This window comes from Coloeus monedula (assembly GCF_965178545.1).
Source record: "Coloeus monedula genome assembly, chromosome: 1".
NCBI lineage: Eukaryota > Metazoa > Chordata > Aves > Passeriformes > Corvidae > Coloeus > Coloeus monedula.
The window spans coordinates 97810454-97837359 of NC_138781.1; the positions used below are offsets into that span (position 1 = coordinate 97810454).

At 41.5% G+C, this 26906-nt stretch overlaps 1 protein-coding gene across 1 annotated transcript; it reads right to left on the reverse strand.

The window, feature by feature from the left end:
* Positions 1-28: 28 nt before the first annotated feature.
* On the reverse strand, positions 29-26197 carry GLIPR2 (GLI pathogenesis related 2). The gene is made up of 5 exons (XM_082294801.1): positions 26029-26197; positions 13030-13138; positions 9543-9646; positions 2526-2603; positions 29-1557 (listed from the first exon to the last, which is right to left on the reverse strand). The coding sequence occupies exons 1-5, from the start codon at positions 26039-26041 to the stop codon at positions 1397-1399; spliced, it is 465 nt and encodes a 154-aa protein (XP_082150927.1). The 5' UTR covers positions 26042-26197; the 3' UTR covers positions 29-1396.
* Positions 26198-26906: the final 709 nt, after the last annotated feature.

Below are 26906 nucleotides of genomic sequence, written 5' to 3' on the forward strand. Positions count from 1 at the left end.
CAAAAATATTTATTTTTCAGTTGTTCATGGTACGTGTCAAATTCTTGGTTACAGCAAAAAATTGTAACAAACAGCATCACAGTGACATATAATCAAGCCATAAGAGTGCAGTTTATTACAACTTTGTAAACAAAAAGAAGTATTTCTGTAATGGCACTGTTCATAAACCAAATTATGGCATACAGAATCTCAGCAAAAGTCAAAAGACACGTTTACAAAGAAAACAAAACCCCAAATTGAAGCACAGTATATGAACCTGTACAAAATGGCCCAATCCACGTTTCAGAGAAAAGAGTGCCCTCAAAATTTTTCTTGGCTTGTTCTTAAGGAATTTAAATCTTCTTTGTTTTCAAGACATCAATCCAGCATGTGAAATACTACTATTATCGAATAATATGAATAAAGAGCAAACATCTCTTAATTATGACAATGTGAATATCCCTACTGTTACATTATTAAAGGAGACGAGATGATTTGGGAATGTTATTGTCTGTATAGCACACCACCTTTAAAAGGTATTCCTTAGAAAAAAAAAATAAGTTACTGAGAAATAAAATCCAAAGTGCACCACCAAAGAAACATTCTTGTGCATAAATATCAAAAAGTAGAATCTTATTTTTCTGTAACAGAAGTAAATAATTTGATTATAATACAAGGTACATACTGTAAACTGTAGGATGCACTTTGAACTTGAAATACATTCATCTCAAACATATTTTATATATTAGCACCTAAAATAGGATTTAAACAATTTTAGGTGTTTTTTTCAGATCATGCATTAGTTATGGCTTGCTTGATGGACACAGTTTTGCCAGCAGCCTTTTAGTGTTCCGTGAGATCCTCTTAATAAAAACACACAGGTCTGAATGCCACTACATTTTACACATGTACCTTTCATACAGGAAGTTTTGCATATGTTCCATTTGCAGCGAGGAGGTCCCACAACAGCAGGAGGTAGCGACAGAGCAACAAAGGTACAGTTATTAAAAAGTACTGGACAACTGGGAGTACATAATATAATTACAAGCTGGTATCTTCAGTTTACAGAAAGCTATAAAGTTTTGTGCTTTAAAAAAAAAAAAGATGTTCAACATGTGCTTACTCACATGCTGACACAGAGCTCATGCAAATGATTAAAATAAATCTTACCCATTTTACCCTTCAGAAATGCTGCATATAGTTCATCCTCAAATAAACTGAGGACCCCTCAGAAGCAACAGGGGCCTAATGTGCAGATTGACTTCAGCAAGATGTAATTGCTTCCTCCACAATGAGAAGTGAACAGCAGTATCAAACAGGAAATTTCATTGAATCGTGCTTCATTTCAAACACTGTTAGGTCCAAATCCAGGTTCATTTGTCATTAAGCATTAAGACTACCTTAAGAAAAAAAAAAGTTATTTTCTTGGAGGAAGAACATTTTCTTCATAATAGCCTGGGTTTACTACATTTCCTGCTGGATCATATCTAGCCACCACAAATGTTGAGCCGTCACTAGCAGATGCTTTTCCAACTCCCATCTTTTTTGTGTTCTTCCAAACCATGGCTGTGAAGTGACCTAAAGAAAGAGAGAGAAACATACAAAAGCACTTTAGATACTAAATCTGTAACATTCCCTTTAACACGTGAGGTGCTGGGGAAAGAAAGAACAATACAAAGCTGCTTCTTTGTCTAACATGAGAACAAACTAAGGACATGAAAAGGAACCCAAGTCCAGCATTTTGCTTGAAAAACCATAATCTGATCTGTTTTCATACTACTATTCCCATTTCCATGTCCTATATCCAAACAAGAATACGTAGCAGGAGAGTCATGAAAGAAGTAGTTTGATAAGTATCTGACGTAAAATTTGACAAAGACATTACAGCCTTTACTCCCTGCAGTGAGAACAGCAGTTCTGAGAGTGACTATTATTCATTTGCTTTAACCATTTCATACTCCCCCATGTGTTTGCATGTGCCACTGTTCAAAAAAACCACTGTTTTTGTGGCTTCTTCTGCCTAGTTTAATAGCCACCCCTGCATTGTGCTGCTCCATCAGTTGTTCCCTCTGTGCATAGACAAATCCCCAAATCAGGGAGAAAAGCGTGATTTTCTTAATCTGAAACAAGGTCAGGTACCTCTCTTGCTGAGAATTATTTGAGGAACAATGTTCTTAAGTTCATTCTGCACTAGCTTGTCAATATGCAGCCAATGACCTGTTCCCAATCTCCAAATTTTAGCTGAAGTGATCTCTGTGAGTGGAGTGGTACAGTTCAGCAGAAGTCACATGTCAACGTAAACAACAACAGAGTAATTTAGTAAGACTTCTATATGATTCCAATTTAGTATTTCTTACAAATTAATTTGCCTTAAAGAAAAAGTTGCCTGTTCAAAATTTTGGAGTTGGAGGGAAAATGCAGTACTAAAAAACCCCTACAGATTTTGCTTAGTTTCTCATTTCTGAGGTTGTTTTACACTGTTGTCAGTTTTTAGCATAATAATAGAAGATGTGTTTTTGAAGAGACAGTTCCCAGTCTGAACTTACCTGTCCCAGAAGAAAACCCTGGGTTTTGAAAGCTGTAATTTTTTATTTCACTGTACCATCTGTCAGCCACATCTTTTCCTGAAAGACAAAAGAAATGTGCTGCAAAATTGTGACATAAACACAAAAGTGTAGCTCACAGCCTGCCCAGCAAGATCTTCTGTAACTTTCAGCTTGGAAGATAACGAAGACACATCTCCCTCATCTTGGATAAGTGCTCCTGTCATCAGGCTTATACACACAGCTTTCACCAGCTCCTTCCTCTTGGAATGTGTTTGGAAATGCCTAACTGTGCCAGGTTTTCTAGGCAAAAAGCCACACCTTCCAGCTCCAGCTAAACCAAAGAAAAATTACATTTCTGACATCTTTTAGTTTCCCATGTTCTCATCAGCATTCAGTATTTCAGATTTCTCAGTGCATTTATTTTTAGTGGTTTCTACCCACCACTAAAGCCATTGTGAAGGTCCATTTTGAGGCACTCTAATCCGGGGTACTACAGAAACCTCAAATACTCATACTTAGGAGCTGCTTCCGTGTGGAAGTCTGCGTGTCTAGCACTGTTTCATCCCATCCAAGGCTTTCACTGACAACAGCTGTATAAGGACTATGACTATAGCCAGGGATGTAGCACAGACCAGAATCTGCAGATGCTATGCAGAAAAATGTCAAATGTTACTTGTTTTCCATTACTGGTTGTTAGGAAAATCTTGTGTCAAACATCAGGGGGATGAGAGGGGTCAGGTTTTTCCCTGAGCAACATCGATAATGAAATTTCTGCTTCGCATTCCAGGATGTATCATCGACGCAAGGCCAGGAGATTTCAAAGCAAGTTGCCAAAGCTGTTAAGCCTGCCATCATGAAGAATGCAGGTCCCTGGTGGACTGTTGGCTGCAGAAGAGCAATGACTCATGCTTTGCTATTTTGCAGCAAAAAGTCTTAAACTTGCACACTTCTAGAAGTCAGACACTGCATTCACTGCTTTAAACTTAACTTAAACTTCAGTTTATTATGACTGAAGTTGGCTAAAAGGATGATGCTGTTAGCCTGGCAAACTGGTTATGAGCCATAATTGATAAGCAAATATTCAATGAAATGCCATCTCTAGAGAGGTTTGTGAACTGAAAGTACTATGAACTTTTATGCCACACTGCTTGTTAGGAAGAGTGCTTAGTAGAGTCAAATAATTTTTTCTACATAAAAAGGTAGAAAACCTCTCTTGTCTCCCAAAGTTTCAGGAATAACTATTGGTTTCTTCTTTTCCTGCTCTCCTTGCACAAAAAAAACCAAATGCAGTAGACCTGTAGTGTGGTTGAAGTACGTAACACATATTTATTTGTTCATTTCTTACTCACACTAAAGCGGAAATGAAAACTGAAAAAAAGTGCAAATAGTGACCTTTATGCAATACAAGGGGGAAAGAAAAAGCACATAGTAAAAAACCACACAACAAACCAATCAGATCATCCTGTCTCACTCACTTTCATATCTATGAAGGATTTAGATGTGTTTGTGGTAAGCTGGGTGTAACAGAAGTACAGAATATGACTGCTGACATATCAGGCCTTATGAAGCCCATGTATTTTATGTGTACAAGTGCTGAAGTGACTATAGTACATAAGTTGGATTTTAGCAGATATAGGACTGCATTCTCACTGCTGCCAGCATTTTATTCCTTCTGTTAATGTATTGGTGTGAAACAGTATAAAGAGTATTTGAAGGGAAAGTCACCTCCACTCTGCTTACTGGAGCTCTAAGAAGTGTGCCTAGGCTGCACGTGACAGAACTTAAAATCTCCATAATGGCAGTATTGCAGGGCACATGGAAGCTCTGACAAACACAACATCTCTTCATAATTAATTTGCTTTTAATTTGAAGAATACAATAATGCGAAAAAATGTTTACTTTTTAATTCAAGGGAGATAGCAATGGCATCAGGTAAAACTCCCTCAATCCTGTACCTGAAAGACAATGAGCATAGTTGGGCAGCACAGTCTATCATGTATTAATTCCCAGATTTCAAGGATGAAAGCTTTCAACAGACTGAGGCCAGGAAGTTAAAGCTTAGAAGCTGATCACTGTTCTCCATTTTTCACATGCAGGATCAAGTTTTCCTTATATGGCATTGCTGTCATCATCCTTGAATTAAGAGTGTCATGGCCTCATAAGCTGTGGGAAAATAAAGACTGACTTTTTTCCAGCAAAAGAGAAGTTGACCAAAGGACTAGGCAATTTTTGACAAACTCCACCTTGAAATCATGTTAAAGCAGTGTCCTGTAAGTGAAGGAAATGGATTGTATCTGTCACATGGCACAGGAAATGAAGGGGAGTCCAATGTGGAAGTTATTGCCATGTGAGAAGACAGGTAGGTACCTAGTGATTAAACAGTCTCTCTTTCCTCTGAAATACTTTTCTTCTAATTCTTTGCCCTTTGTGGAGCAATAAACAATGCCCTGGTGGGACACAAGCCAAACCAGTGTTGAAAGTGACAGCTGGCACACAGGGGACTAAGGAAAACCCCTGTTTTGAGCCCAGTGACCCCCAGACATCCAGAGAGAAAACAGCACAACAATCAGGAGTGCACTGAGCCTACCTGCTTTAGCAGCAGCATCTTGTATCCTCAGAGTTACTGGTTCAGAAAACTGACCACAATATTTCCATTTAAATTTATTATGGAATAAATTATGCAGTCATATTTAGGGTCTGTTGTGATTGCTTTTCAATGTTTCATGGGAAACAGCTCCCCCTGCTCCCAAAGTTCCCACAAAACAGGGGAAGTTGGTTGATATTCAAAATGCTTTTCGGTCAGAAGGAAAAAAACACAGAAAAGAAATTGCTCACATCCCTCATTCCTGATCAGAGCAGAAATGATAACGTTTACTCCTCTCAAAAAGCACGTGGATCTGCCCTGCAGTCAGAGCTGCAGCTTCTCTTCCATTGCTCTGCTTGCAGAACTGATTAATAAATATTCTGCTGGGCGTTTTTAACACCCTTCCTGTTTGCACTGCTGTAAACCATACTCAGAGTTTCAACAAACACTTTCACTATAGAAACACAGTTTGACTCCACCCTTCTCCCAGTGAGAGTTCACTGATGACCTGCTCAGCTAGGCTTACTAGATGTTCATTGCAGAACAGGCTGAATCTCACTCTAATGAGTTTCAGTTATGATGGACAATCTTCCTCACATGAAAACTTAGTGCAACAATCCTTGAACTAGCATCCAGTTACAGTTTTGCCCAAGACTAGGACCAGAACCAGCACAGTGATTTGATTTTATTTACATGAGATACAAGCCTGCAATGTGGCCACACTGACTGTGCCTCAAGCTTCCGCACAGGGGCAGAGGTGTGACCATGTGAGGTCCGTCCATATGTAGGACTAACAGTGTAAATTATGTCCCCCTTACTATCAAGGGGCCACTGCATGTAAACAGGTGCCATCACTCCTGCCTGGCTGTGCTCTGCACCTCATCAGTTGTGCTGTTGTCTCATTAAATCTCATTTCTAGTTATTCTCCTGGGCGAGGAGCTCTGTTCTGTGTGGATGTGGGGGAGGAGAGTGCCAACAGCTGGTACCAGACCAAGGGTTGCAGGGACCTCTGTGTCTGCAGTGCCAGCAACCAGAGCACCAGCAAAGCACAAGGGGGACTTGGTGGTGAGCAGGTGAAGTGCTCTGGCAGGAGTTGCTACACAACAGTATGACCATTGCAGGGTGAGTTCTGGTCAGCAGCCAGGGACCCATGTGTGTGAGATGCACTGTACTGGCAACTGGAGTGGAACTGCAGCCTCAGGAATGGGTATGTCCAGGTGCAAGCTACTGGTGAGATCGGGATCCAGGGACAGCTACTGGGCAGACTGCATGTCTGAGCTTAGTTACTGCTGGGATTCACTCTGGAATTCTATTTCTATTCTATTATTTTCATATATATATATAATTCTATATATTTTAACAGTATAAAATATACATTATCTCTACTTCTAAATCATTTACTGAGAAATATATGTTTGTATTTTTATATACTATATTAATTTACTTATATATACACTCCAGTAACATATATCATTGGAATCAGCTGAAAAAGGAAAGAGGAAGAGCCACTGGTGCTCTTCATTTTAATGCTGACTGCACCTGTTTGTGCTGCTCTGCACATGTACGTGTCCACACTGTATATGTGTGCTTGTGTGTGTAAGATTGGAAACACATTTCCAGCCTGTGCAAGACTGGACACACATTCCCAGCCTCACCATTGGCAACACAATGCTGTGGCAGCCCTATTCCTCTATTCAGCTCGCCTCAACATTTAATTTCTCTGGGCGCAGCCTTACAGTTTCTCCTCAAAACAAAGAGTGCTTAAATCTTCAAGTAATCCCACTAAGTTGCTAAAAAACATTCTAATAGACTCTCACAGAGTATATTCCTCTGCAAATGGGCAGCACCTTGGTGATCTACTTAAAAACTACGTTTTCACAACATTCCTCCCACCAGTCTGAGGGAAAAGGGGGTAGATTTAACATTGCCACCAAAATAAAATATCTACCTGGACTAAAGTCATACCAATGGCTTTTGGAAGTAATTCTCCACTTTCAACATCCCTCATGCAGGTTCTTATTTTATTTGACTTTAATTAACAGTACTGTATGAGCCTGGTTTTAGACAGCAAGAGATACATCAAGGCAGGCCCTCAGTCAGAGCACACCCCTCCAGGGCTTGGGCAGACAGTACTTGTGCTGTTCTGCCCACTAGCCCCAACCTTAGGAGACCCAGATTTCTCCCATAACAGATGTGGGTGATAGCACAACATGGACTTCTCTTACAGACTCTCTAGAGAGTTCATAAGATGCAGTGTTTCCACCAGCAACACAGCATGCTCTTCACAGGCACACCGGCCATCCCAAACAGAATTCAGACATCCAGTGCTTGCCTTCAGCCTCCCGACACATGAGAAATGAGACAAGACATCCTGAGAAGCCTGACACAGCACAGCTGCCAAGGCAGGCTGCAGTCTCTTGCATCAGTGGCAGATGACAGCTCACTTATTTGAACACAGACAAAGAAAAGTCTGCCACGGACCAGTTCCTGCAGGACTAGGGAGGAAACACCTGTCAACTATTTCTTGGATTACAGGGATAAACATATTTCTAGCAACAGCTTTAGGCTATGTAACTCTGAAATCCTGAATAGAATTCAAGGTATTCTTTACCAGGAGATGAGTAATATTAGAAGGCTTTACAGTTGAAAGCTTAAATCTTCTCTGAAACAAGAAATGCATCTTCTGGCATCATTACAGAACTCAGTAAGAGCCAAAATAAACAACAGCATCACTTTTTGAGAGAGAATACAGAGTATTCTAGAGGTTTATTGAGTCTTGCTTTATCTGGGAAAGAAACCAGAAGACACTGCCTGCCTTTGTTAAGCCCCTGAATGGATGTCTTAATCCAAATTGCAGCCTCATTGAGCAGGGTACAAATTAACCGTCCAGAGGGACCTATATGAGAAAAAGAAAAAGAATGAACCAACTCCACGGAGATGAAGACTAAGCCTAGATGAGAAAATAAGTTCCTTTGAAGAACTAGCGTTCTCATTCTGGTACTTCGAGTAATCCTGCTGCATTGGAAATATAGAAATGTTTCACAGAACAAAAGAGGATGTAGCTTAATTTTCTCAACATGGCATTTAATCCTGGGGATAAAAACCAGCAAAACTTCTCAAAACTGGAAAGTTATGTATGGAAACAGTTCACTGAAGAAAACAGACTGGATCCAGAGAAAAGGCAGACATTATGTAGAAGGATTTGTGTGTTATGTTTCCAGCTCTCTAAATGGGAATTCTGTGGCTTTAACCTCGGGGGAAGGAGCACAGGCCATTAACACAAAGAAGAAAGAACTAAGCTCAGTCAGTGAGTCATAGCAACTATGCAAACTCTGCTGCACATCTGTGTTTTCCCATACTGCTCCAAATCCCTTCCTCACACCCTTGCAAAGGACAGAATGCCAAATATGATCAAATCAAATTGCATTTTTCCACCACAGGTTTCTTTTTCAACATGATAATGTACCCAACTTGGGACTAGAGCTGGCACTTGAATCAAATAGCGTCCCTGAGACTAAAACTCACTAAAATTTGCGGGTCCTTCAAATAGAGCCTCCAGCCTGTAGAAATGAGCTTCTGTTTCCTTGGGGCTGTGCTGCAAATTCCAGGGATAGATTGGAATAAAGAAAGCAAGTGGCCGCTTTTAATACATCCCACCTGCTGTCCCAGCAGGCTGAGGCATGAGCCCTGCTCACTGGAGGAGGCAGGAGGGAAGAGCCTGCTGAATCTCTCTCCAGCTGAGGGCTCAGTACAGGCCATCAGCCCGACCAAAATGCAGCTCCTGGGGCACCCAAACCAGAGGCTTCCAGTTACATGTTACATTTACAGTCAGAAAATACACGGAGTAATTTGTCTTCAGAAATGAAAGCACAGAAAAGGGCTTAAAGCCTCTTTGCTGACAGAGTGGAAGATACCTGTGGAAGGACATCAGCCACTGTCACTTTGGTGTCCCGTCCTCCGCTTTAGCCCCCACAAACAGGAACTGCTGTGCAGTGTGCAAGACACATTTTTCCACTTCCCTCACCACAGCTGGGCTGTGGGCAGACCTCTCCTTGGCTGGGACAAACTAAGGATAAAGGTGAAGTACGGGGCATTGATGGCTTCCTTCTCTCCTGCCATGGACGCACGCTAAAGACAGCTCCACAGCAGGGACATATGGAGCAGCCTAGCTGCCAAGCCCTGCCTCCAAAGGGACAGAACACACCACCACAAACCCTACTCCCTCTGTACCTACATATGCTTCTTGCTCTCAGGACACACAGGTGACTGCAAACCACCATCCTGTCTCCAGGGAGCGTGGGCTGGGCTATGGTGGATACATTTCTGAAGTAGAGGAAACTCCAGCACTCTTGCAACCAAATGCTTGGAGCCCAAAGTACTTGAGATAAGGCATTTATCAGGTGTCCGTGAGACAACAAGAGAAGAGAGCTCACCTGATTGGTCATAGGATGCCCATGCTAGGTTTTCTCCACATTTCCCATTAGCAGACTCGGAGCTGTGCTTGAGGACCCTCGTGGTAGCCAGTTCTTCTGCATACCTAGCAAAGGAATCCACACATTGGGTTAGGGACCACAGTTGCAATGAGCAGAGAGGAAGAGGAACAGGAGGAAGAGAAGGATATGCAAACAAGGAATTGTGCTGGAAGATGATGGGTTTAAGTCAAGTTGCAAAGCCCTGAAGCCAAAGATGCTTTAAGCTTATATAGATCTACAAGTTAGGCAAAGGGAAAATATATTTTGTCTGTCTTCCATGACCATCTGTATCACTTCTGAGAAGAGCCTAGAAGAAATCAAAGGGTAGATCCCCTTCCACCACATTGTGACTAGCACCTGGAAATCCACTGGCCATCCTTAGCCACAGCTGGTGGTGGAAAGGGAAGCACCTACAGCAATTGTTACAGGTGTCACCTCCTGGCATTTCTAGGTCCCTCACAGGAGTAAATTAAATGTTCTCAGTGAGACTGGAAAAAAACCAGAAGTGGGGATTCAGTTAAAGCAAGCATAAACCCCCTACGTTTACAAATGAAAAAAAAAGTCAAATGCAAAAAAAGAGCAATGTACCAGGCAACGGGATGGAAGAGAAGGGGACCACATGGACACTCTGAGGCAACAACTGTGTAAACCAACACAGGCATAAGCAGAACTGTTTCTATAGAAGTTGATGTGTGTGAGTGTGGGATGTATTTTATTTTGTTAGAACAATAGGGTTAAGAAGAACATAATGGGTAAAACAATTACTCTCTTTATTCAACGCTGGAAAGGCTTCAGTGCAGAGACAGGGAAATTGGAAAGACCATTTGTTATTTCTTACAGTGACAACACAGAGAGTCATCAGGTTGTAGATTTAAAACTCAAGTGAGACAAAGCACTTATTCCACACTGTGCAGCAGAAGTCAGCGCCACAGGACAATGCAGACACCAAAGCACATGTTGGGTTGAAAAAGAGAGAGGCAAATTCACACTGGATGGATGTGGGGAGGAATCTTCACGGCAACAAATAAATGAGGATACAACTTACTTCTTAGGAAAACCATAATTTCCAGGATAAATCTGTAATTTCCAGGAGAAGATAAAGGGGGAAGGATCACATTTGTTTTGTTCTCTTACTCCTTCCCTAATCATGAGCTACTGGCATCTCCAGAGACAAATTTTGTCCAGCTGAACATTTTGACCCAAGCTAGTACTTCAGTCATTAGGTTCTAATTTCCTTCTGCCCTAATCTTCCCACCAAAACAAAAAAAGGGAGTATTTAGCTACATCCATTAATTTAGAAATAATGAAAACTTGTGTGTTGTCAGTTTGCTAGATCCTGGACTAGAGGATCTTTAAATGCTATCACTACAGTCCTGTAATTTTTCTCAGGATCCTCATATCCCAAGTTAGAGGCAAGACTGGGAGAAAGTACACATTGCAGATGGATGAAGCTGCCAGGGATTTCAGACAAAGGGTGATTTATCCACTCCAGCTCAGGAAGTTGAAAGCATGAGATTTTCATCTGAGATCATCACCCTATGCTTCATTACAGTCAGAGATAAACAGACACCTGCTGAGGCTGACTCATCTCATGTTAAAGCAGGGATCCAATAGTCAGTTCACCTGTCACAATAATTGGACCTGAAAATAGTAGGAAATATACCTTTTTCAGTACAGGTAGAAAAGCACAGAAAAGTACCCAGAGATACACCAAATACATACCAACAAAGGTATGTATGTAGGATATACCCAAAGAAAAGGTGAAGTTCTTCTTTGAATGTAAGAATATACAGAACCTGTTGTGACAAATATGAGATTTCTTTAATTTCATATCTTTTATTCAGATCAGAACATTTCTGGTTCTTGCTATCAACCAGTTTGACAAGTCTCTGTACATGTGTCTCTTAATTCTTACAAGTTAAGTTATAGACCATAATCAAATAAAGGTTTCCTATTGTTATTCATCATAGCAGGGTGTCAGCTGAGTCCAGAGATGGCTGTGAGAAATTTCTGAAGGATCTAAAAATACCCAGCAAGGGAAACAGCACACTTAGAGATAAATGTGGAGCAATGCATATTTGCTAGAATAATCTAAACTATTCATAAAAGCCAACTTGTTCAAACCAAGAGTTGCACTTTGGAGACACAACAAGTGCTACTGACAAGTCAATGAAATCTCTTCCTCACTGTGAGCATGAAAAACAGAAACAAAAAATCCCCTTAGAAGAACTGAAGGAAAGCCCCAGCAGATTACAAAGGCTGGTGAATGAGTCACTGGCATTCCATCTCCTAGAGATACTGTGTCCAGTTATAGTGATGTCTCAAAAGAAAAAAAAAAAAAAAGTAGCAACACCAAGATTTTATTTGCTGCCAGAGGTCATGTCCACATGCCATGTACATGGTGTGCTGTACAGCACAACAGCTGGGAGAGATCTAGGAGCCAGGAGCCAGCACATCTGTGTGACATCTGTGTCCCATTATGCTGGGACAGTAAATCACATTCTGGAAAGACTACAGCATCTCTGTCTCCCAGTCACCTGGTACAGAGAAATCTGCATGGTTATGGTAGAAAGCCTAATGGGAGGAGATCTTATGACTAGAGTAGGGATCAAACTGGCCACCATTTAGTATTATTTATCTTCTTAAGAGTTTAATCAGCATTTACTCCTTCAGTTATCTCTTTTGTACTGTGAGGATCAGCATAAAAAAAAGAGAAGAATTTTAAATCTACTTTTTGAAAAAGGTTGCTGTAAAGGGAAGGAAGTTAATCTGGTCATTGTAAGCACAGTAAAGAGGACAAGCAGTATTGGACTCAAATTTCTGTAAAGAAGACTCAAGTCAGAGAGCAGGAAGATAGATTCACTGTATGTTAGACTGAGAAGAAGTTGTGCAGTCTTCAACACTGGAGAAGAGACAAGATGTTTCCTTCCTGACAGAATAGAGAACATTTAATGCTTTTGCTTTTCGGGCCAGGAGATAGATAATTTGATCTGAAATTACTTCCTCCTGATTCCACTGATCTTAGACCAGTCACCACTTCTTACATGAAAAAGTTATTTTCTCACTATTTCAGCAGCACTGGCTATTCTGCAGATGACAATCCCTCATCTGACAGAAGTGCTGTTTTAGCACTTCATGGTGAAGCATGTTTTAGACAACTACCCTCTGGAGTGGACACCTACCAGTGCAGACAGATGTAGCCCACATGTGAAAAAGGCTCCAAGAAAGATTTATACTGTTGTGACCACAGAAGTCTCCATGTGACCAGCTAATGTTATGTGATGGAGAAAGAGGGGACAAAAGAGTGGAGTCCCTCACTTTCTACTCAGTAAGTCTTCATTGGGTTAACAGCATGTCAAAAGGCAAATATTTTTACAGTAAACACAGTCAAACCTAACAGACGAAAGTGTCACAAATCTCATTAGAGAAAAGAAAGGACTGAACTCACAGTTGGGCTCCTCTGTTTAACTTCTTGCAGAGTTTTAAAGGAGGGACTCCATGTTTCTTCCTGTAGTCATTGTGTGCTTTCAAGACTTCTTCAGCAAATTGTTTGGAAGCTGAAATCACATTTAAAAAAATTGAAAGGTCTGTCAAATACAAACATTAGTGAAGAGAGAAAAAGCATTCCCTGTGCCTAAAGACACTGATGCAGGCTGGACAGAAGAACACAAGAGTACCACCCACATTACCTGGGAGCAGGATCAAATGAACCACTAATGACTTCCATCCAGAAACAAAATCTAACAGACACTCCCATCGGGAAGCTACAGACTCACCAAAGGTTGAAGAAAACTGTGATCCTTTCTGAAGAAAACTGTGATTGCTTTCCTCAATAGCAAGGTGATTTAAGGTTAGTGAATCAGTTTGTCAGTTTAAAACAGAAGTCAGTTTGACTGACTTTCGTTTTAATCTATCACTGCACTGCATCACCATTCCAATCTCAGTGTAAGCAACAAGTAAGTCCTTCAAGGAGATGCATTAAAAATGTAAATGATTGTCCCTGTATGCAAGAATTATCTGTATTAGTCAGGGCACCACCTAAAGAGAATGAATATAATAAAATGTTTAGATCTCTGCAAGTACTTTGAAACATGCACCATTCTTCTTATTCATTTCATAGTACAAATTCATAGATATCTCAAAATGCACCTTTATTTGGCTCAAGACAAATAAATGTTCACAAACAGCAAGTAGTAAGGAAAGAAATGACTACTGGGGATGACTTCTTCCCCTGTGCTAGAGTGTATTCAGTAAACATCTGAGTTGCAAAATTACTGCAAAGCTTTAAAAGAGCTCATGTTTGTACTCCGGTGAACTTGGGGCTTTAAGCACCACAAGACAGAGGACAAGCAATCAGTCACAGTGCAGTTCACTTTGACAGCAATTTCATGTTACCTCCTCTTATGACTTTGTTCATTTTCCCCAAGATTCACGGAGGGGAAAAAGTCTTTCCATTGGTCACCTTGTGGAATTTGCTGCTTAATGAGAAATTTGGAACCTGAAACGGGGTATTGGGACAGTTAGAGTGGTATAGATAGCATCTTCAAAACAGAAAGACAATTTTCACTTTCTTCCTGAAGCATCTGAACAGGGCAAGAGAAATCTTTAAGAATTTAACTCTGCCTTTACTGTGACACAGGTTTTTATATTTATTAATGATGCATCAGCTTCATTTCTGAATATCCCAACTAGCACGACTACTATCATTTTCCTTGTAAGACACTTCGGAAACCCAAACAGGTCTCATGACTAGAAAGTATTTCCTGTTATTAACCTTAGATTTCTCATCTTCCTCTCACTACTCAATCCTAACAACTAAAATCAATCATTCTCTGCTGTATTAGCATTAATCTCTTCTGCTGTTTGTAATGATGCACTTTCCCTTCAACAGAGCTGACAGTTTGCATGTGCTGCTCTCAGAAATTTTTCCTAAGGTCATTACCCAGCTCACTCCCATGCTTTAAGGTGTTCTTGGACTTCTCTCCAGTTTCCTCAACAGTGCTAGGATAATACAGCAGCCTAAAATAATCTCAGTATCCAATGCACATAAGAAAGCCCGTAGAGTTTCATGCAGTACCTCAAACCTTTTGAACACAGTTTGAAGTTGGGTTGACTCTTTCCTGACTACAGTGTCATTATGGACATATATCTAATATATTCTCCAAAACATGCTTTCAGGCTCTCTTTTTTGGTATCAATTTGCTGGCATAACACAGCAGCCCTGTTGAGCAAGGTGACATCTGCCCACCATCTTCCTCCTCTTCAGTTCACCCTCAATTTTGTGTATCACAAGTTGCACATCATCAAACAAAACAGGCACCTTCATTCTGGTATTCGAGCACACAAACATTTTTTTGCTAACAAACCTGTCCCCTCACTCTGGTTACCATTGCTCACAGCTCACTGATTCTGCCAGGCCAGAGTCCTAAACCTCTGACCTACTGTGTCATAGGGGTACCTGATTTCTACAGCATCTATCACAAGCCACTGAGGAAAGCAAGCCTGTAGCCAATTCACCACTTTCCCTGATGCAGGGGTCCAAGCTTACAGCAAGGAAATGTTAAAACAACCTACAAACTAAAGACATTGAAAAACACAGTTTTGAAAGTTGCATCACATACTCCAGGCTACGGGTTTTTTGCTCGAGACCATGCTAAACTTGTGGCTGTTATCACCTGGACTTAATATCCCATCTGCTCAGCACTGAATAGGAGATAATCAGTCTGACCTGCAAGAATGGAAGTTTGTATTCAAATTATTTGCTCTCAATGACAACAGCAAATTGAAATTCTAATTGAAAAAAAAAAAAAAAAAGCCAACTGAAATACAGATTTTTTCAGTGCTCAGTCCATCCACTGACAGAAATACTGCATAATGCAGCTCTGTACCAACCTTCTGACTTACAAAGAGTAACAAGTCATGGACAAAACTGAACTGCTTCTAGCTACAGCAGGCATTGCTATGCTGTCTCTGGAGAAGCTCCATCCTCCCCTTCCCTCAAAGGTGGCTGCTATAGAAATGCTTATCTCCTGTGACTCAAGCTCATGTGCTAACCACCTCCCTCTGTACAGCTTCTCCCGTGCCTGATGATGTGTGGAGAGGGACGCCCAACTGCCAGATATATTTCAGATTTGTTTCAGAAGGCATGTTAAGTTTTTCCATTTTACCAGTGTTCCATACACCGAGAAGCCAGACATTAAAAGTGAGAGTTAATGGGAGTTTTCAGGCTCCCACCCAAATGGGAACAGCTTCCCAAACAGCTGTGGAGACGTACTTCTTTCCCTTCATGTAAGCTGCTAGACAAAAAATTATTTTCTACTGCCAGGAAGTTAAGTTTGGTCATGAATCATTACACAGCTTAATAAGTAAAACAACTAAAGGTATTAGATACAGTTGCTTGCTCCTCAGTATCCATTATTTACCTCTATTTTGTATTCTTCTGGAACATTGGCTAAGATAATGGCAGCATGTGACAATTAATTTCTAGGCTATGATGTCGTACAGAGCACACCTTAGAGCTGTTACGCTCTTGGACTTCCACTTTCATTGATCAACTTTGTGTGACTAGGGAAAAATAAGCAGAGGAATCTAGGTTGCCTTTTCCCATCACATTTGTTTTTCAGAGTATTCTATTTCTCTACTTTTATTGTCTCTAAACAGTGCTGATCTACTCAGTCTTTCTTGAGTGAAGAGCTCTTCATGCCTGAATCCATACTGCCTCTTCTTATGATGCCTTTTCCTGGTCTTAAAATCAAGAGTCATAACAGTTAGAAGGGAAAAAGGGATTTTACCTTGGTATTTATTTTAAGGATCCTTAGGTGCACATGTCCAGGTCATATGCATCGAAATGCACCCTGCAAAAATGCCCCCCCAAGATATCGGGTATAACATTATAGGTTTTACTAATTAGCATATCTATCAAAGATTCCCCAATGAGAGGCTCGAGTGAGCCCCCCTCCACAAGGAACCTTCCCCTGGATGGTTCTATCTTGGTTTACAGAATGTGTTCTGGAGAGGACCTTGGGGTCTGGGGCACACTAGCTGATCCCTAGCTACAGAGCTTCTAAAATGTTTAGTCTCCCAGCTTGACAAACAAGTCCAAGAATGTAGGCAAAAGCACTAAGGATAAAGAAGTTGCAAAAAAGGTATAACAGGGGTATAAAAGAAAAGGCAAAAAATCTTCATGGCATCACTTAGAGCCCTGCCTACTCCTGCCACTTCTCCCTTAGTTTGGACATCAAAAGAGAGGTGAGTTACCCAAACACATGTTCCACAACACGAGCTGCCCTGCAGCACCTTTGCAGCTGTCAACTGCACCTACTCCACTGCTCGTGCAGAGCCACAAGACAAAGTGGCAACACAGCAACAGTGAATTGTTCCACAAAGCACCAAATCCCGACACAACAGAAATGCTGTGGGAAGCCTTCACCTCAGCACTCAGGACACACAACATTACACCAGGCACACACATGACTAGCAAAACAGGCATACTTTTCTATGGTTAACTATCCATGCCGCTGACTCAAGAAAGAGCCCTGTATCAATCTCTAGAGGTATCATTTCTTCTCAGTGCTTTTTGCCCTGTTGTTCATGGATTAATCTTCACCGGCAATGTTTTACTTTCCACAAAGTCTATGTTTTCCTATTTAGCCTTCAGATAGTTAATATATAATGCAATCAACAAGAGAGAGTTGGGAGTGTTCAGTCTGGAGAAGACAAAGCTTTGGGGAGACTTTATTGTGACCTCTGCTTAAAGGGGGCTTATAAGAAAGACAGAGGCAGACAATTTATTACGGGCTGTAGTGACAGGACAAGGGGTAACAGGTTTAAAATAAAAGAAAGCCAAATCAGGCTAGGTGTAAGGAAGAATTTTTTTTATGATGAGGGCAGTGAAACTCTGGCACAGGCTGCCCAGAGAGGTGGTGAATAACCCATCCCTGGAAATATCCAAGGTCAGGTTGGATGGGCTCTGAGCAACCTGATGTAGTTGAAGATACACCTGCTCTGGAGGTTGTATCAGAGGACCTTCAACAGTCCCTTCCAACTCAAATTGCTCTATGTTTCTATGAGCCAAACCTCATTCAGGATCCTACACAGAAGGGTACCATTATGTCTGTCTCAATCTCTCTTTGAACCATGACAGAGGCCTCAAGCTCTCTACCCAAGGTGTGTGTTAGAGGTAAATTGAGATAATAACCCCACCTTTCAATCTTCCCCTAAAAATAAATCACTAGAAGTGTGGTCAAATAATAACAGGACACTGCACGTTACTTCCATGTTACTCTTTGGGCCCAGAACCCGGGCAGAAAGAAACTGTCCTCCTTTCAGCCAGGACAAGGTTAATTTTTGCAGTAGCCAGGACGAAGCATGGCTAGGACCTGGAGATTATTCTGTACCACCTCACATCACTTTCCAGGAGTGGGAAAAGGGGTGTCTTCCATGTCAAGGTAGTGTGGCACCATCAGGTATCGTAGGCTCCAAGTGGTGGTGAACATTTGCATATGAATCGCTCGCCTGTCTTGTACATTTTTCTATTAGTATTGTTGCTGTTACTCTTTGTTTTCCTCCTGTTTCCAGTAAATTGTTTCTCATCGCTGTTTCCAGTAAATTGTTCTTATCTCAACATATCTTTACTTTTTGTTTCTCCAATTCTCCACTCCAGCCACCCACAGGGAGGGAGAGAGGGGAGTCAGAGAGCAGTGCGTCATTTGGGGTGGTTTCAGTGGGAACACGAAATTGGAGAATACCATGGTTAAACCACAACAGAAGCCAAGTGCCAGAATACATGGAGAAGACACATGCAAAGTAGATAGAAATCACATAAAAGGTAATCAAGTAACTGTTTAAACACTGAGTTTAAAGCTTTGCTTTAGAACTGAAACAGCTTCAGTCTGCCTTGATTCTGCAGAATTGCTCTACTCTGAAAGCAGAAGTGGGTTGGGGAATAAGAATGCAGCAAATACAGCTTTTAGTATGCCCAACAGGTTTGTGGAAAAAAATTATTAGAAGCTTTAGGGAACTGTAAACTGTAATTACAACAAAAAGTCCTTTGTTACTGTCCCAGCTAACTGATATTTGTATTGTGACAAACTTCTCAAAGTATATTTACAGACTGGAAACAAACAAAATTCTTGAGTAAAAGACATCCCAGCTTCCAAAGACCACATTTGCACCTAGACTCTTCTAAGAGAACTGATATTTCTTATTAATCTTTTTCCTCACTTGAAATGTAACTCTCTGGAAACCAGCCCTAGCTGAGCCTTTCACACTGTGAGACTAGCATTCCTTCTATGGAGAAATGATGAAGGTCTAATTGATATGAGACATTTTAAGAAGACATTTATGTTCTACTGCACTTTGACTCAGCACTTTGGTTTGAAGTCATAAATGCTTCAGGGTGGTCTCATGCTGGCTGGTGTCGGCAACAACACAGGGAGTGAATGTTCCATGTTTCTTTCTCCATGCATTTAACTGCATGGAGAAATTCTTGCCCCCCATTTAGGACTGTAACATCTTCCAAGACTGGCCCTTAATGCTATTCCTACATATGTAATTTGGGAGCATGGATCTGATACTCCAATTCATTAATCACTTCCAGTTGTAAAAGCTGGTCTCCCTCAGTATTAAACTTCCCTTTTCTGTAACAAAACTGGCTGATTGCTTGGAAATATACAGAAGAAATGAAACCATGTATACATCCTGGAGGAAAGGAAAGATAAAATCATACTATGTTTAGAAAGTATTGTATCCTGGGTGGGGTTTCCTTGTCTCCTTTTACACAATCAAGGATTCAATAAAGGGGCAAGGTCTCCATCTCATACAATAGGCATTTATGAGAGATACTATAACTGTTGGTCATTATTTCCCTTCCAACCTGGATTATGTTATAACCTTACAAAAAGTTAGAAGAGAAAGTATTGCTTATGGAAGTGAAAGGAATTGGGAGTTATAATTAGATACTAGTTTGAATTAGAGTAATTTCCTGGAACGTTCTTATGTGTGCTGCTCAAAATAGCTTTCCCTTCAGCTCAGGAGATCCTTCTTCAGGGAGGAGTTTCTGTGATGATTCTCAGCATCCAGTTTTGCTGGAACTTTGCTCACACATCTGCTTATCACTGGGGTGAGCTTCAGGACAACAGTGAGATGTCAGAGTTAACTGGACCTGATGGACAAAGAGCCCACTTATTTTAGTATCTGGTCTTGTTCTATGGCAAACTGCCAAATTAATAACCTTGCATTACCTGTGCCACATGACTTAACACAGTCTTTTCCACAATACACAATTTGAGGCATGTAGCCTGAGAATATGAAGCTGCCAATGCAATAATATTTCAATGATATTAGTCATGTCACTAGTGATTGCAAATCCCATTCTTGCTATAATAGACAGTGCTGATTACTTCCTCACTTAAGGCCTTTTATAAACAGTAAGGCAACTGACTGCCCTGATTAAAAAGGAACACCTGGCAAACTGGAGGCTGCACAGAAGGCTCTGAGAAGCAGCAGAGCCTTCTGTGATACACACATTTAAACACAAAGCAGCACTAATCAACAATCTTGAGGTCTCGAGAATTGACAGAACCAAGTTTTCACTTTCAATGGAGGCAAGGGTATGAGGAGAAGTCCTTGGCTTGTAGCCCCTGTCTCCTCCAAACTGACCAACAATCAGAACAGCAAGCAGTCACTTCCACAGAGTGTTCATCTTACATAAGGTTGGGACAGATTGCTCATCATCTCCAGAGCAGCCAGTCCTGGCTTTGCATGAAAGGCAATCAAAAGTATTGTTTTTATTACTATTCTGCCAGGAAAGACACCTGAATATTGTACTCATGCACCACCCCCACAGAGACAACCTTTGTAGGCAGCTAATGTGTATGCTGCTATCCCTTTCAAAAAGACTAAGGAGACTCTCCCATCAGAAAGGCCTTCTATTCTTAAATCTAACTGCCACAGAATTCCTAGGGCACATGCACTTCCAAATACAAAGCCACAAATGACCTGCATGTGTTAGAACCACACTTTGCAGGAGAAGTAATTCAAGCAATCTTCTCTCCCCAGCATCGTATCTGCTTAGATTTTATAATTACAGTCATTTAAGAGGAAAATAAGGCACAATTGTATTCACTAATGAGTAACAACAGAAATCAGTTGTTTTGAGTAATTGAAAACAAGTAATTGAATTGAAATCGAGTAAATTTTTTGTGGTCACCTATTCATATTTTGGATGCTGCATGTTCTTATGCTCTGGGGATGGGCAGCAATAGACAGAACCTTGTTTTTACCCAGTGCCAAATTCATTTGACATAGCACTTCTAGTTGTCTGGTGCCAACCAATGTCTTTGCAAAGTGAAGAATTTTGCAAACAAGAACCAAAGAGAGACAGGAGAATTATCTCATGTCTCCTGGGATATGCACCTTCATTTTACACCCCTACCATTCATGTTCTGTCATAGCTTGGGGTAGGCATACCTGAACTAGCTTTAATCTCATCAGCTTCAATATCCTCCCACCTTGCTTTTCTGCCAAGGACATCCAAGATAGCTGTGGCAATGCTCGAGGTATGTTTACTTATGCACCTCCCTGAGGCATGGAAATATGGCCATGCACATTTCTTCTGATCACTGATGTGTGTGAACTCACGTATACGGTAGCCAAAGTCAAGCAGGGAGACACAGAAATCTTTCTTTACTCACATTTACTATCAATTACATCATCTCTTTCTCATCTCACTGCTCAACAGGTTTAACTCCAGTTCTCACAACTCAAAATCTAGGAAAAAAATACATTTATTTCATAAAATCATAGAATAAGAGAATGGTTTGTCTTGAAAGGGACCTTTGAAGGTCATCTAGTCCAACCCTCCTGCAATGAGCAGGGACACCTTCAACTATACCGGGTTGCTCAGAGCCCCGTCCGACCTGACCTTGAACATTTCCAGGGATACATTGAATGATGTTTGCAGTGGCCTAAACAGGCCCATATTGTCTTCCTACACAACACCCCAGACTCCTACCACCTCCTCACACCTACTTGCACAGGGGCCAGCTCTGCACCAGGGAGACTGGGCACCTGTACAGCCTCACCTCATCCCCCTCTGCAGGGCCACCCAGCCCAGCTCTGGCTGCTATTCAGACCTTCACAGACTGGGCAGAACTTGCCTACATCTGCCTATAAAAACAGAACAGAGATATGCCCCAACTTATCTTCCAGAGAACAGCACAGCCTCTACAGAAAGAGAGATCAGATATAGCCTTCTGGCCTGTTGGGATGAGTAATAAACAACAAAACAGCTAAAATATTTGTTTTCTCATACTTTTTGTTCCTGCACATACAACAGCAACAGAAGTAAATTCAAATCCAAGTAAGATAGACACTACCAACTGTACTGATAAAAAATGCAGGATTTGAATGTTTCCAGTAATAAAAGCTTTCTTCATGCCCAACTTTTTTTTTTTCTAATGTAAAAGCAATAGCATGGGAAACCTTGGTAGGCGTCTTGACTACTACAGACCATCACATTCTATCTTATTCTTCCTGAGCCCTTCCCACTTGTTTTGGTATTTATCTGCCTTGAACATGAGGAGCTAAGGGTATAATCTAACAGCCAACAGGAGCCACCACTGTTGCATGGGATGGCTGCCGCATTCTCCTCTCCCACAAAACTCCGATGGTTCAACAGATAGGCAAAAATTTGGCCCAGAATACTGTTTGCCAAAGCCTGATGCATTCTTGGAATCATAAAGAACTTTTATTTATTTTCCACTTATTGAATTTGAACCCAGCAATCAGTGGCTTCTGCGTACAAAAACTGGAGGTGTGGGGTTATGAATTGAATTAACTTTGGTTTTGAAAGGTCATTTTCCCACCACACCTCCAGTTCAGTTCTGGTGTAAAGAAAAAGACAGTAACTTGTGTTGACAAGTTCTGCAAATGTCCCAGTGTTATCAAATGCAAAAGCTCAGTTGCTAGCACTTCAGCACAATCCATCTTCCCAATCCCCGCTGGTCCTGTAAAACCAGCCAGCACAACTTTTTGTCATTTTGGCAGTTTAGGAGTATCTAATTTCTCAGAAAGCATTCTCTAGTATGCCTGTACTTTTGTCATGACCTGCCACAGCTGTCTCTTACTGGGATGCTGAAGTACAAGTCAGAACTTCAGCTGAAGATGTAGCTCGCTCTGCAGAAAACACAACAATCCTTTTTACTATACTCTGAAGATGCATCTTAAGAGTTAATAAACAGCACATGCTTCTAGATGAGATTAAAACCAGCATGGAAAACTGCATTGAGTCTGGTTCCTGTCTCTTTTCCTTTTGTCAAAACCCTTTCTCAGCCTCTCTATTTTTTGTACTGAGTCAACATGCAGAGCAGTGGGTAACTCCCTGCCCTTTCTCTGGAGTCCCACCCACATTTGTAAAAGGGGGAAAAAAGAGAAAAAAACAGCAGAAAAATAAGACTAAACTATAAAAAGAAAGCCAAACTCTGTAAAAGGATAGCAGTATTTACTGAGCGTGACCTTGTCTTTGACACCGTCTGCATCCACTTGCCAGAATAAAGAGGGCTATTCCCCCGCAGGGCGAGCTCCCTTCCCCCACGAGGCTGAACCCGGGGGGAAGTGGAAGAAATGAGGCCTTTAGCAGCCTTTTCCTACCACCATCCCAGCCTTTTCAGAGACTCCCACTGCTCAGCAGAAATCCCCGTGCTCCAAAGCGGAGGAGTGGAGCTTGCAGCCAGCTGCTTTCCTGAGCATCGCCGGCAGCTGCTCGCAGGGATGGATATCCCCTGTGGGGCGCGGGCGGCCCGCAGGACCCCGGCCTCCGGCCGCGCACAGCTGCAGCACGGTCAGAGCCCTCCCAGCACGGCTCTCTAAGCAACAGGGCAACGAAGAGCTGCCAGCTCACCAGCCCTCCTTTCCTGCAGAAATACTTATCCCTGGCTTTTTGGTTAGCGCGCTCTGGGACCTGTGAGAATGGCTGCCTGCAGCCCCCACTATCCAAATGGAGTCTGAAAAGAGAAGGCCTGGGGGAGGGCAGATGGGGTCTCTGTGTTTGGCTTAAGTATTTGCAGGAGTTACGACCACGGGAGGCATTTTTCTAATCCTGACAAGGAAGTTGCAGTATGAATTTGGTTTCAGCAGCCTGCAGCTTCCAAGGAAAAAAGCTGAGTCAGAGGTGCCGATGCTTTCGACACTCAGCTCTATTCAACGAAGCAAAGCAATGCTAAGTCTCCAGCTCTGACACTGGGAATGAACATTGCTTCAAATATAATCTAACGACTAGTAATACAACATTGTTGGAGAGTTTTTATTGAAGAACGGAGATTTTCAATAGCAGGTTTTCTTTGCGTGGGGATATTTAGACCTCAAGACAGATTTAGCAAAAACAAAAAGTTAAAGAAACTGCTCATTTATATTATAGTGTCCCCACTTGTCATGAATTAGAACATCCTTAAATTAAGCCTTCAGGTAATCTCTGCCTTAATCTTTCTGACTGAGGAGAGGAGAAATGAGTTTGTTCTGAGGTCAGACAGATCACAACCTGTTACATGTTCATGTACCCTAGTACAGAGAAAATTCCCTGCATCACACCTTAAGAGTACTACAGAGGGAACATGAGGTATTTCACACAAAACACAGAGGAAGCAGTACTCTGTAAAACAGCTGCTCTCCCCATTCAAAGGCAAACCACACTGAATGATCTCAGACAGGAATTTGAAGACTTCAGTGCACTAGAAAGGGCAGATGGGATTTAGTCAATAAACCAATTGTCAGGACAGGATCTCAGTTTTATGATTCATCTAAAAATATTGCACACAGCTCAAAGACAGTAATCTGGACCCAGTTTAACATTGATTTTAAAAGTGCAGCACAAGTGACAAAACATTTTTAACAGGTACCTAGATCTCAAGCTCTATTTGCATAACCACTCAGGGGTGCAAAGATTACCCAAACCTTGGCATAGGGAGTTTCTGATCTGTCATTGTTCCTAAGTTTGTAAAAATCAACTAATGCACAGCAATAAATGTGCAGGGCAAAAACCCAAAATGGTTCTTGCCTCATGACTGTTTTAGCAATTTGCATGTATTAAAACAAAAGGAGATTTTTATTCCTTTGGGGATTGGGAGGTGCACAATAGAGTATCTCTACTGCTTTTGCCCAATGTGCTTTGTTAATGTAATGTACAGGCACTACACTTACTTGGTATTTGTACTTTTTATGCTGTTAGCATGGGAAGTGCTGAACTTGATACTTCACAGCAACTACACTTACTTAAATTGTTATAAGGTTATTTATCCCAATCCAGCTGCCAGGATATGAGGCCAAACCCACCCACTGGCAGCTGGACTTTGCAAAAAAAAAAGCAGGTGGTTTGCCTGGACTGGGCATCATACCAGTAAGCCCTTTACAGTCACCAGTAAGTCCCTTACAGTCACATTTGCAAACAGCTCTGATCTCATCTAGGGAGCTGACCTTTAAAAATAAAGAAAAAGGAAAAAAATCCCAATACACCCATGCTGAGGCCCTTTAAAGTGTTACTCACACAAATATTTTCCCTAAGTTTCTCTGAAGAGGCCTATAGTTTTGAGTCAATCAAGTACTAGGTGTGGCTGAGCACATCCCCATATGTGCTGTTTACACACAAGACAGACAGACAACATGCCACCAGGCTCTGATTTGTCACAGAAACTATGCCCTAAGCACAAGAACAAAAAATTCCATTCAGTTTCACAGCTGTTTCAGAAACTGGGGGCAGATTTTCACTCATGGCTTTAACAGGACAAAAGTGGAGAATACCCGGGGCATGAGCATTCCCTTCTTAAGGTCTCTGGCTCCTTGGCAGCTTCAGAGAAGTCTTTCCCAGCCCAAACTGAGCAGGGCACACAGACAGCCAGCAGCAGTGGGGAAAGAACCAACAGCACAGGCAGCGGCAGCAGCAGCAGGAAAAGTCTTGAAGAATATTTGCACAGCTGGGGAGAGACTTAGGAGCTGAGCAAGGCTGTCCTCAGTTAAATGGTTACCAAATCTTAAACCTAAATCCTTCCGACAGGAAGGGTGATAAAGCTTACCCCCCTCGAAGCATCCTGCTGCTTATCTGCAAGGCTGGTAAATTTCGTCAGACAGCAAGACACGAAATAACTTTAAAGCTACAGGGCTCATAGTCATTTTTTACAGCAAATCAAAAGTACTTTACGCTACAAAATATAAACTGTATATGAAATACAACTACCTCTAAACTGTGCAGGCTGAGGAGGGGGGTCGCTTTACTTTTCTTTTTTTCCAGTCTAACCCTTTGTCAGAGAGAAAGCTCCTCCCAGGCTGTACCATGCACAAATGAAAGCAGCTTTCTCCGAGGAAAGCCACTGAACGCTTTAGCAATGCTTTCCAAGCACAAAACCAGGCACGGACTTCGTGCGAACACACAGCCAACTGCACGAAGGCATTTGCTCACCTGATTTTCCCATGACCAAGTGGATTTCGGTTTTGGATTTTTTTTTTTTTTTAATTTCACCTGCTTCCTCCTCCCTTGACTGAGTTTTGCCGCTAAGTGCCGGGATGAAGTGTTCGCAGTTTCAGCTCAACTTCTTCATTCGCCTGCGACCGCTGCTGGAAAAAACTCAGCAGCACGAACCCGCTACCGCCCCTTCTTGAGCGCTGGAATAAGCCTGCCCATGCCTTTATAAGGCATGGGAACCCCGCTCTTTTTTCACGAAAAGATCCTGGTTAGGGTCAGGAGCTATTTATCCTCCACAGTAACCAAGCAGCTCCAAAACACCATATGTTTTCACATACCATTTTAGCTTAGTAATCACATGTGTCTTATTGATAAGAGTAGGCTGTGAGAAGAAATTCTGCTGACAAATAGTTCTCCTGCCACGGTGGGTAGAGTACATGGGGCGAATTCATACAGCTAAATGCTTTAGAAGTTTTACCCACTTGCTGTACATAAAATTGAAACAAAAAAGTGCTAAAGTACTTTGAAGTATAACTACATTTTCATGTCTAAAATGAATCACTTCCTGCACTGTTACAACATAATCCGTAGAAGGTATTAGTAAAATAAGGTTTTGCAGGTTGAAGAGGAACTGTGCTGATGGTGTGTTTCTGTGAAAAGGGTTGGATGTGAGTATGTCTCATTTTATCTGTGTAAGCACGCTGTGCCACTGTTATCTTCACATTACATCAAACGCCTCAAGCTAATCTGGCAAATATTAACTACTTTAACTACAGCGAACATGATACTTTGATTTAACTTCAGAAGTGCTGCATATCTACAAACAATAATTCAGTTACGTGTTTCCAGCTTTCATCTTCTCATCATCACGAAAA

What these genes read in the sequence shown, in the direction of transcription:
- GLIPR2 (XM_082294801.1), bottom strand. An exon ending in TTAAACAGAGGAGCCCAACT is followed by an intron (nt 9,647 to 13,029) that starts GTGAGTTCAGTC and finishes TTCCTTTGCTAG; the next exon opens with GTATGCAGAAGAACTGGCTA. An exon ending in GGCATCCTATGACCAATCAG is followed by an intron (nt 2,604 to 9,542) that starts GTGAGCTCTCTT and finishes TTTGTCTTTCAG; the next exon opens with GAAAAGATGTGGCTGACAGA.